At 42.9% G+C, this 11882-nt stretch overlaps 1 protein-coding gene across 1 annotated transcript; it reads left to right on the top strand.

The window, feature by feature from the left end:
• Window positions 1-7468: 7468 nt before the first annotated feature.
• Window positions 7469-10607, top strand: fzd10 (frizzled class receptor 10). The gene has a single exon (XM_085293770.1). It carries the CDS (start codon window positions 8142-8144, stop codon window positions 9891-9893), a length of 1752 nt encoding a protein of 583 aa, XP_085149896.1. The 5' UTR covers window positions 7469-8141; the 3' UTR covers window positions 9894-10607.
• The last annotated feature ends 1275 nt before the right edge of the window (window positions 10608-11882 follow it).

Raw genomic sequence — 11882 nt, 5'->3', positions numbered from 1 at the left:
TTCATCTGTGAGTTTGGTGAGCTTTCTCGCACAAGTTTACATGCATATATCAGCAATTTAAACAGGTGAGCTATATGAATGTTCGCCCTTCCCCAAGAAGGTCAGAATTAGATTTTGTTTTTGTATTATGCAGTAAACATAATCATCTGTGATGTAAAATTTGGCAACAAGCGGGTTGATCGGGATGTATTTCTGTGCCACCCTCAAGTGGCTATTCAGGAAACTGCAGTTATTGGCACTTGTTCCACACTGACTGCGCTGGCTTCATTTTTCAGCCCCGGAGGTTGCTGCTTGTTACAGACACTGATTGTTCCAGCTTGTCTTCATACCTGCTCAGGTTTCACTGCAAGGCTTGTCAATCCCTCCCCAGGACTTCAAACACAGCACTGAATCTGTCACCTGCACCTTCACTCATCCCTTCACACCTTGCAGCAGCAAGATGGTAAATTACCCATAATTACTTTGGTTTGAGCCTAACAAAGACATTTTGTTTGCTTTTGTATTATTATTGGAACCTTGCATTCAAACTAGTTCTCTCTCTAATTAAAGATGACGTCTTTCCAAAGTATAGATATCTGCTGTGCGGCAAAAAGAAAACTTCAGCTGTGCCTGACTTTTTTTCGCACTAACGCTGAACATGAAAGCAAATAGAAATAGCCAGAGAAACGTCTGCGAAAGACACTCTTCAGTGTTCTTGCGAATCTAAATAAACTTTAGAGAAAAAGACTCCACATGTGGCTCCTTAAAAAAAAAAGAAAAAGAAAGAGACCCATGCACCAGATGAAAAGACAATGACAAAACTTTGCTCTACACGCCTTCTTCTGGCGAGAGAATCACAGCTAATAACAGCACAAGACAATGCCATTCCTATGCTTGCGCTTCATGCCTCTTGCTATTAGACGGTCTCATTATTTTTCCCTTTGTCTTAATGCAAAGTGAAAACAAATTTGGAAAGCAATGAAAAGTTGCCCAATCACTTAGATCTCACACACTCTGTGAAGTCCGTTTATCCCTGATCATTATGACAGTGTTTTTCTGTCTGTATCGATAGTCATTTCCTTTCTCCCTGCAGCAGCCTTAGAGTCTCCAATGCTGGCGCTGAGCACAGCACAGCCAGCACAGTCCCACGGAGTGCAAGCAAAGGAGGAAATCAATAGAGAAAATATCGCTGCAGGCTCACACATTTTTATCTTGCTTTGAACGAGTCAGCTTTAATTTTGCTTTGATCTCAATTTGCTGCTTTTGGGATAGCTTGGCTGCACATTGAACCAGGAGGAATAAGCTTCCACCAGGGCTTTCTTACAAAAGACCCTTTCAACTGAGGCCTTTATTTTGCCTATATGCGTCAGTGTCCATTACTGGTTTACAAGGAATAGAGATACAAGGAATCAAAACAACTAATACTGGAGGACTCGGACACACTGGTGCACATCTTGTGCAGACCGTTCGCCAAGTGAATTTTATCTATTCTAGTCAGGGAGGATTTACGGCCGAGCTGAGCAAATGCTGGACAATGTTAGCGAGGGGGCACAATAAAGAGATCCTTAGTGTTGCTGTCAATGTTTTTGTGGGGTAACAGGTTGACATGATGCACAGCTGGCGTTGTTCTCACTGCTCTGCCAACCGCACTGCCAGACTTCTGTTCACCCCCCCTCCCCACACACACACACATCATTAGAGCTGACACACCAAAGGGTCGGTGATATTATAGCATCACCTAAGGTCCGCTAAAGATGTCTGCCCTTCCCTCATCCTTTTCCAAACCAGTGAATTCTTAGGCGGGGAGTTGTTTGGGAATTTGTTTCTCTTTTATGAAGCAGAGACAAAAGGGCTAGGATAAATGACCAGGCAGAGAAAAGACCAGCGCCTTGCTGGGGAGAAAGGGAAGGGTCTAATCTAATTTGGTTAGAGGAGGATGTGCGTTTGTGTAGGTTTGTGCACATGTGTGTGCGCGCACATGCATGGCAGCTCTGCACAGTGTGAGGGGACTGTGGGAATGGGACAGGAGGGCTACGCTATTGAATGGAGCCTCCAGAGCCAGAAGCAGTGGGGAGTCTCCCCAGACGTGCTGATTCCAGGCCGGCCACTCAAAGAGGGATTAGACCAGAGAAGCCCTTCCTGATTAGCAATTCACACTCAAGTGCCCCCACAAGGACCTTGGGTAATAATATTGCCATTAGTGTCCTTCACCGATGCACCCAAGAAAATGTTTACCCTCATTTTGACTTATTTTCCCCCCCTTCCTCTTTCATCCATAGCATCTTATTCACTTTTGTGTTTCTAAGAACTTGACAGAAAAAGTCGACTGAGTCTCGCAAACGTCTCCGCTGGGTCTGATGTGACTTTCTTAAATATAAATGCATTTTTCGAGCATTTATATTTGAATCTGTTTTGGTTCATTACTTCATCTTAAGCTCCACCAGCAAACCCCCACCCCTTTCCTCTTCCATCCACTACTACTTCCTCCCTTCCGCTTCTCTTTGCGGTTAAACGACCACCACATAAAAGGGTATGATGTAAGAACAGCCCACTAAACTAATACTGCCGTCTCAAAGCAGCCTCGGCGCAGATGTTATTAAGATTCAAAACAAACCAAATTCATTACAACAGCTCTGTTTATTGCAGATTGGCTGACAGCTTCTCCCAGTCATATTGCTAATTTACCCTCTAAACACTTGGGAAGGTTATAATTATGCAATGACGTCCTCTTATCAACCAGAATACACAAACAATGAGGTCAGAGGGTTAACCTTCAACTGGTTTAGCTCTGCCCATAAATGACAGCAGTGAAGCAAAGCAGGTTTTAATTGAGCAAAGCAAAATAAAATTTAAAAAAAAGCACGAAACAAATTAGTCCTCATTAATAAGTTACTTTATCAGACTATTTAAACCATATGAGCAAAGAATACTGGAGGCTTTGATGTTGACAGGGATCTTCAATAATTAATTATTTGATTCATATGCGTTTCCTCAAAACGTCTGACCCTTTACAGAAACCCGTGCTCTCAGTAAAGCTCCAGCATTTTAAACAGGACAGAAACACCATGTATATTATTACACCGGATTATCTCTGCGAGCAGTTTTGCAAGCAGAAGATGTTTTTAACGGAGATTGGGCAGAGATTTTGCTTTGATATTCAAACACTGCTTTATTTTTTTAATTTAATTGTTTTACTACTGTCTTTGCCCAGATGCCATAGCTTTCCCATCATTTTTCTTTTCTTTCTTTTTTCTTTTTTGGTTTTTGGCACCAGCCTCTTCACACATTGTTAAGTGGCAATAAGAGAGAAAATAACAGATTATGTTGATAAATAGGATCATCCTGAGCTAAATGCTGAATGTGTGCGATCAGGAGGGAGAACAGGATCCTTGGACAATGTGCAGGGCATGTGGACAAATAGTCTCACCTCCAACTGAGTGTGTTGTTTCTTCTTATTGTGCCCTCTGAAAGAGCAGAAGGGCCTTGGTTAAGAAGATTATAGGGCTACCCCACCCGTACGTTTAATCAACATGCCCTTTCAACGCCGCCAACAATGCCAAACATGTCTAAAACGTCCCCCCATCTCTCCCATAGCATACCTCACATGTTGGAACAGCATGCCAGTCAGCTAAGCGCGGCAATTAACTGAAATACTGTGATTGCTCTTGCTGATAGCGAGTCAGCTTTGGGCACACTCTCATCAGAGAGGTGATGGCCTCAGTTTCAGAAATGTCACCACTATAGTTGTGTGTTTTATCTAATTTGAAGCCACGCAAGCAAAAAAAAAGAAAGAAAAGACACGAGGTACAACTCATTTTTACTGATCGAAATTCTCTTAAGAGCCCAAGGAGCTTTGCTTCCTCGCCCTTCATTTCTTTCATCCGTTGTTAAATATGTAAATAAAATGTCTAAAGTCATTCTTCAAAGGGGAACAAAAGAAAAAAGGGGGCTGAGGGAAAAGACAGCCATAAAATTCCTCCGATTCTCCATAACATTAGCCAGAGGGGGGCCAGCTTCCAGCCAGAGCCTAGCAGCAGGGGAGCGAGCTCGCTCCATAGAATCACACATCTCAAATCCCACACACACAAAAAATAAAATATCTTTTCAGCTTCAGCCATCAAAGGGCCCTCCCTTTCACTTTATTAGTTACAGAATTATCTCACAGTTGCTGATTTCTCAGAGATGGAGCAGTGCCGCTTTTCTTCGTCGCACTGTTGTGGTTGCAGAGATGAGATAAAGTTGCTGTGTGTGCATGTGTGTGTGTGTGAGAGAGAGAGAGAGAGAAATAGACTGTGCGAGTAGGAATCAGTTATAGGAGGGGGTATATAAAAAAAGGTGGGGGGGGGATGCTGAGGGAGGGGAGGATCATAAAAGAGACAGTGGTAGCTACTGATGCGACAGATGCTAAAGACTGAACAGGCCGGATTCCTTCTCTTTTTCTTCCCGTTTTCAAAGAGATATCATCATGACCAGCAAAACAATCATTAAAGAGAAGGAGGCAGGAGGAAAGACAGGGACGAGAACAGAACAAAGGCGATGAATTACAACAAGCCAGCAGACCGTGTCTTCTTATTAGACTATGTGACAATTTTATCTTGTCTGCTTCATTACACCAAAGGCAGTGGAAATAAGGGCAGATATTTGCTTTCAAAAATGCCAGACAAGGTTTCCTAAAAGCCAGATGATCAGTAAATGGTGAGCAGAACAGGCCCAGCGAGCAAGCAGATATTATATTATTCTTCACATTAAAGCCGTCAACTCTTTTTATTTTTTTACGTCTGCGCATCAGCCGCAGACTAATAGAGCTCTAGTTGGGTGGGAGGGGTAGAGCAGGCAGGTCAGCTGTTGTCCTTATCTTTGCGAGGGGTCCGAATATTAAAAAGAAAAGAGGGGGGGGGGGGGGGGGGGGACTGCTGCTGTATTACAAAGGAAAATGGTTTCCATTATTATTCTTCGTTTCCCGCCAGAATGACTTTAACTAAAGATTTCCCCTTTGGAAATATTATATCTGTCAGGAAATGAAACTAGCGTAAGCAGCTAAAGGCTGTGGACACATCACAAGGCACACATATAAGCAGTGTGTGAAGTGAACATCAAGTATTTTATACTCACATTTAGGACCGGAGCACCTAAAATGTTAACAGCTGGATACATGAAATCTGAGGAGCACATGTGCTGCATAGGAGGAGGGTATTGTGTCCATAAGTGTATTCATACCCCATATTTATGCTCTCGCTCCTCACGCTGAGCACTAACAGCTGAAGTGCCACCACTAAGATATGCTGGGCTTAAGCCATTTAGGCACGCTGGTGCCGGGTTTCTCTTGCTCGGACACATTTCTGAAATACTTCTAAAAGCACTTTAGTGACTTGTAAAAATGCACTAAAAGCACTCCTGTTTACTTGTGATCAGCATTTCACCCGCAGTGGAGACCATAGCCAGGCCTCAGTATAAATCTTACCACTACAAGGTAGTGTGAGCAAAGCCTGGAGGATCTCTCTCTCTCTCTCTCTCTCACACACACACACACACACACACACACACACGCACGCACGCACGCACACACACGCACGCACGCACACACACACACACACACACACACAAAACAGGCAGAAAGTCCCTTGTGCCATCACATCCTGCCATATAGCACCACTAAAGTTAAACAGATAGTTTAGAGAACAAGCCTGCATAATGAAAAGAACAAAGTGTGGTCAAATCCTCTCTCCACTTGTACTGCTCTGAATCACAGGGAGTTGGAGCTTAACAAGCACAAGAGCTAGGGTGAAAACTGAACAGATCATCAGTGTATTTGTATTTGTGGAAAAAGTGGTCAGTTCAGCCAATCCACATGTCTTAAGAGTGGGAGGAAACCGGTGCACCTGCAGGAAACCATCAGAGAAAGCAAGAACAAGCAAAGTGCACAGAAGTTGAAATGCCCAGTGGTTTATCCATACCAAATTATTTTCAGATATTTGTCTGGGACAGCAACCTAATATTTACTCTTTAACGTTTCAGTTTTGCTTGCATTGAAATGTGATGGAAGAAATTAGCATCCAAAAAAAAAAGATTTTTAAAAAAAAGCTGAAATTGACCTGATCTGGTGAGAATGGAAGTGTCGCTGTAGGAGACGTTAAACAGTAAATTTATTTACTGCTGCAAGTGTACCTCTGTAAGCTTGACAATAGAACAATGGCACCACTTTAGGACCACAGATCCAAAAGGAATTTGACCTTCTTATTTGTTTGCAGAATGGCTTCCTTCATTGGAAAAAAGGCAGGAAATGTCTGCGAGGTATTGTTGAATTATGCGTTTGCAACGTTGGCCAGAGCACCCAGATTCTTGTACTGCTGAATCCTAAACAGCTCCCAAAACTGGACGTACTTTTACCATTATCCTTGTGTGTTTTGGCTTTTCTTCATGAGTGTTTTGTTGTTTGTTAAAGACTGCCCAGAGATGATTGCGACACAATGCAGTCAGATTCCTTTCTTTCACAGTTAAAAGAATACATCTGTAACATTTTGGTTGGTTTGTTCTATTCTTCATGTTACTGGTTTGGAAACTTGGCTCTAAAAACCGAGAGGATTCTGATTTAATTCTCTGTACTCTGAACTTATACGGAGTTGAAAAGGCCTAATAGTACTTTAAATGAATACTTTAAAATGAATGTGAGGCCACTGTGCTCTCCCCTAACGTGTAGTACTTTGGAACAGATAAAATATGATACCGTTTGAGTGTAAAAGTCATATAAAACAGTACAGTTAGATCCCTTTGGAAAAGCTGCAATATTAAAATGCAGCTTAAATTTAAGTATTAATAACTCAGAATCTCCAAACTGACTACAGCTTACTTAGCCTGTGATTTGCTGTACTTGGTTGCATGGTTGTACTACAACCATAGGATAATCTACTACCTTATTATTTAATAGATTTGAGAGCATGACTGTTGTTGCCTAGATTACATCAAACACTTATTAAAAAACATCTATTGATGTTTGATATCTGATTGAGACTTTTAGATTTATAGTATAGAATTAGATTGAGAATTTTAAAAGTCTTAAATGGTGTTAAATAAATATAAAAATTTTTCCATCGTTTATCAAAATTGATATATATTGTAAATATTTGCAAAGGGAAAGAATTAAATGCGAAAAAAGTTAAAGGAAAACATTATCTACACTTGCATTTTATTTTTATTTTTAACTAAATGCAATTGGAATATGAACCGTGGCTGCTTTTGGTGGACCAGTGCGGCCGTGAGCCATATTGCGCAATATTTTTGGTGATTCTCTTAAAATGCGCCTCGAAGTTTGTGGCTGAGCACAAACAAACAGAGAGAAGGAAGTTTGCTGCGAGCCTTTGAAAGCGCTGTAATGAACAAGCTGTTCCGCACGATCTGAAAATAATCCGCGTGTCAGTGTCAGCTTTCTTATGCAAATTAGCTGTCTTTGAAGGCGGATCTTTTGGCAGGTTAGACCGGGACGGAGGCTCCGACCAGCTCAGACGAGCACTGCCACCAAAAGCATCAACTGCCTACTTACAGAGGGAGCATAATCCTGCGTTTCTGGGACACATTTATAGAGACCGATATGTGTTCGACTTGTTTTGCTGACTGCTTATTTGTCCCCGTTGCCTTGCGAGCAGCCATGACCGTCGGATAAAGAGCTGGAGGGAGATTGTTTGTTTTTGTTTTTTAAAGTTGTCACACAATGACTGAAATCTGCCACAGAGAGAGAGAGACTCTCGGAAAGTGCCATGGAGCGTAAAGGCGAGCCGGTGAGACTTTTGGAAACAAGAGGGGAACACATCGGGGCACAAAGAAATTCTCTTTTACGCACAGCAGACTGATATTCACAGCGCAGGAGACGGAACAAGTAGCTGCTGCACCGAAGCCGCAAACTGAAAGCATGGACCAGACGGCACACTTCCAGCGAGGAACCGTGTTCGGACCGTCGCGGGATTTATCTTTGATATTTTAAATCTGCAGTTTTTAAAGTGAGGAAGCGATGGTCCTGCTACGGAGAGCTGAGTAAGTTTCTCCACATTGATCCAATAACCGCCATCGCCAGCCTGGATTCATCGCTCACTTTTTTAATGAAAGAAACTTGTGTGTCTGAGGTTTTGGTGAACATTTAGCTGTTTTTTTGCCTCTATTAAAACAACACAATGTGTTCAGCTGTTAAAGTGAGCCTTATCTATGCGCTGGTGCTGCTGCTGTTGAGCAGTAGGGGCTCAGCCATAAGCTCAATAGATCCTGACTGGTCAGGAGAGGGGAGATGTCAGCACATCACCATCCCTCAGTGTAAAGACATTGGCTACAACATGACTCGCATGCCAAATCTGATGGGCCATGATGACCAAAAAGAGGCAGCGATAAAGCTGCAGGAGTTTGCCACCCTCATACAGTTTGGATGTCACAGCCACCTCAGATTTTTCCTCTGCTCACTGTATGCTCCCATGTGCACGGAGCAGGTGTCAAACCCCATTCCAGCGTGTAGAGTTATGTGTGAGCAGGTCAAGCTGAAATGTTCTCCCATCCTGGAACATTTTAACTTCCCCTGGCCGGAGTCTCTGGACTGCTCACGTCTGCCTACCAAAAATGACCCAAACAACCTCTGCATGGAGGCGCCCAACAATGGCTCGGACGAACCTCCCAAAGTCTCCCACACCCAGCCTCCGGATTTCAGGCTGCAGCGGCCTCTGAGTGGGCTGGACCTTCACCCTAAAGACAGTGGCAGCAAGCAGATGTGCAGCAACCCAGGCAAGTTCCACTTTGTGGAGAAGAGTGAGTCCTGTGCCCCCAAATGCTACCCAAAAGTGGATGTGTACTGGAGTCAGGGAGACAAGCAGTTCTCTCTGGTGTGGATGGCCATCTGGTCCATCCTGTGCTTTGTCTCCAGCGCCTTCACAGTGCTCACTTTCCTCATTGACCCACAGCGTTTCAAATACCCCGAGAGACCAATCATCTTCCTCTCCATGTCCTACTGTGTTTACTCTGTGGGCTACCTCATTCGGCTCTTTGTGGGAGCTGACAGAATAGCCTGCGACAGAGACAACGGGGTCCAATATATTATCCAGGAGGGTCTGGAGAGCACAGGCTGCACTATTGTGTTCCTCATTCTGTATTATTTTGGCATGGCCAGCTCCCTCTGGTGGGTTATCCTGACCCTCACGTGGTTCTTGGCTGCTGGGAAGAAATGGGGTCACGAGGCCATCGAAGCAAACAGCAGCTACTTCCATCTGGCAGCGTGGGCCATCCCTGCCATAAAGACAATCATGATACTGGTGATGAGGAAGGTGGCCGGAGACGAGCTGACGGGCGTCTGCTACGTGGGCAGCATGGATGTTAAAGCTCTCACAGGTTTTGTGCTCATTCCTCTCTCCTGCTATCTCATTATCGGCACTTCATTTCTGCTGTCCGGCTTTGTTGCACTCTTCCACATCCGCAAGATTATGAAAACCGAGGGAGAGAACACAGACAAGCTTGAGAAGCTGATGGTTCGCATCGGAGTCTTCTCTGTCCTCTACACTGTCCCAGCCACCTGCGTCATCGCCTGCTATTTCTACGAGAGGCTCAACATGGACTACTGGCGCATTCTCGCAGGGGAGCAGAAATGCAGCAGCAGCGGGCTAGAGTCCGACGACTGCATCATGAAGGCTTCTATCCCCGCTGTCGAAATCTTCATGGTGAAGATCTTCATGCTGCTGGTGGTGGGCATCACCAGCGGCATGTGGATCTGGACCTCAAAGACACTGCAGTCATGGCAGAACGTGTTCAGCAGGAAGATAAAGAAGAGAACGAGGCGGAAGGCTGCCAGTGTGTTCACCAGCAGCAGGCCTTACATTAAACCTCACCCATCTCTCAAAGGGCCCAACACTAAATACGAGCCCACACGCCCCCCTCCAACATGTGTATGAGCTGACTCTCTTTGTGCAAACCCCCAAAATACTTTTAAAGCCCTAAACAAGACTTCTAATGATCAGTGCCATCAAATGAATCAAGCTTCATGTTTTATTTATGCAATATGCATCGAAGGTAATACAACATGGGGGTTTTGTTCAGTCTTGAGCCATGTCACACAACAAGAGCTGCCTTTGTTTGAGAAAAATCTGCTACTCCTGGATTCACTTATCCTAGAGGAAAAAAAAGTTATTGTTCCAGAGACAAAAAGAGTGGAATAAACCATTTGGATGTGCAGTGGGGTTACTTGAATAATGTGCAATAGATGTTTTTCATTACAGCCAAAACAACACTTGTACTGTTGTTGACCGATTACAGACAATGCATGATGAACCCCATAGACATTAATGGCAAATAGTCAGAGAGATGACCGGTGTGTTTGGAGGCTTTTTCTGTTAATGGAAATCAATGCAGTGCCATATATGTTTAAACTGGACTGAGAGCAGTTGCTGAAAGGCGCTCGAGACCTTCAGAACTGCCCCATTGTGAGGCAAATCCATGCCATAAATTAATCAAGCACTCAGTACTGAGAAAAGTTATTTGTAAATGCTGTTTTTTTTTTTCTTTGCTGTTTTATAGCACAAGGGAACATTTGTATATATTTCTGAAAAGTTGAGATTTTATAGAAAAGTAATAAAACGTTCTAGTTTTAAATGTTTGTAAAGCTGGAATTTTGTGTGGCTGCTGTGCTGTTGTTCTCCCTGTTGGCGTGAGACACGTTAAGCTTGTGAGATTTTTTTGTTGTTCTTTTTTACCCCCACTATCATATACAGGGAGTAATTTTAATGCGTACTAAACATTTAAACCATTAACCTTAATTTATATATGTGCTTAAGAGCTAGGTTTTGACTATTCTATCTGGAATTTTTATAAGAATATAAAATTAAGCAAAAAATATATCTGTAGTTCTTTATTAGCAGGTTAGTAGCTTATGGGAGATCCACATTAACTCATAAATCGTGCGCATGCATTTGATCGTGCTTATGGAAAATATATATTAACACGTCTGAAAAAAGGTAAATTAATAAGTGCGGGAACAGGAGAAGTGATGCACAAGTCGAGTGGAAATGAGTCGCTGTGTCCCGATTCTTGTTTTTAAACGTTCTTGAGGAAACAGTTGAAATGTGTGGCTAAAGATGACTAACAGCAGAAAAAAAAAACACAGTCAGTGTCATAAAAACATTACAGTTAGGCAGCACTGTCACTAATGGGCATATTTATTCAGTGTTTTCAATATTTTGTCCCACAGATATCATTAATATTGTGTCCTCAGAACTTGATGTGGTGGCTTTAGATGTTGTCATTAGGATTGGGATTGTGTTTACATTTGTAACTGTTAGTGGCTTTCTTTAAAGATGAAAAGCGAAAGCGGGTGCAGTCAAGCGGTTTAACCTCCATGTTTATTGGACCAAATATCAGTGGTTTGAATCAGCGCTTTGATTGCAGTGTTAATGATTTTCTGCACTCCTCGCTGTCTTTATGCTGCATGCTTATGTAAGCCCGGTTCTTCAGCCACAGCTGAAGTGAATATAGAACTTTATTTTAGTCTTCCTTCTTCATCTCTCTCTTTCTCTCTTTTCTTCTCCGTCTCACTTTCTCGCTGCGTGCATGTGTCGGTGCGCATCAATGAAAGGGTTATACAATAATCCAGCTCTCATTCAGGACAGGATTAGACTGTTTGAAGGGTTTGACTTTGAAAAGAGCACCGCTGCAAACCAAAATACAGAATATCTGTCATCTCTTCTCTTCTTATCAGCAGGGCACGGTGACGTTTCTAAAGACACAGCTGGTCAGGATTTGAAGTAGTTACATATTGACTGAGGCGATTTATTTTTTCTTTAAAGCGTGAGCAAACTGAATACATTGTCGTATACTGAGATGTTTAGTGTCCTTCCATTGTCAAAATATTAAGGTGCATGCACAAGTCTAGTCTTGAACCTCAGATT

This window comes from Mchenga conophoros, linkage group LG12 (genome assembly GCF_057382185.1).
Source record: "Mchenga conophoros isolate Kocher_MC1m ecotype Shallow Benthic linkage group LG12, M_conophoros_male_GT1.1, whole genome shotgun sequence".
NCBI lineage: Eukaryota > Metazoa > Chordata > Actinopteri > Cichliformes > Cichlidae > Mchenga > Mchenga conophoros.
Note: the sequence above shows the minus strand (reverse complement) of the source record. Positions and strands in the feature narration are given on the sequence as shown.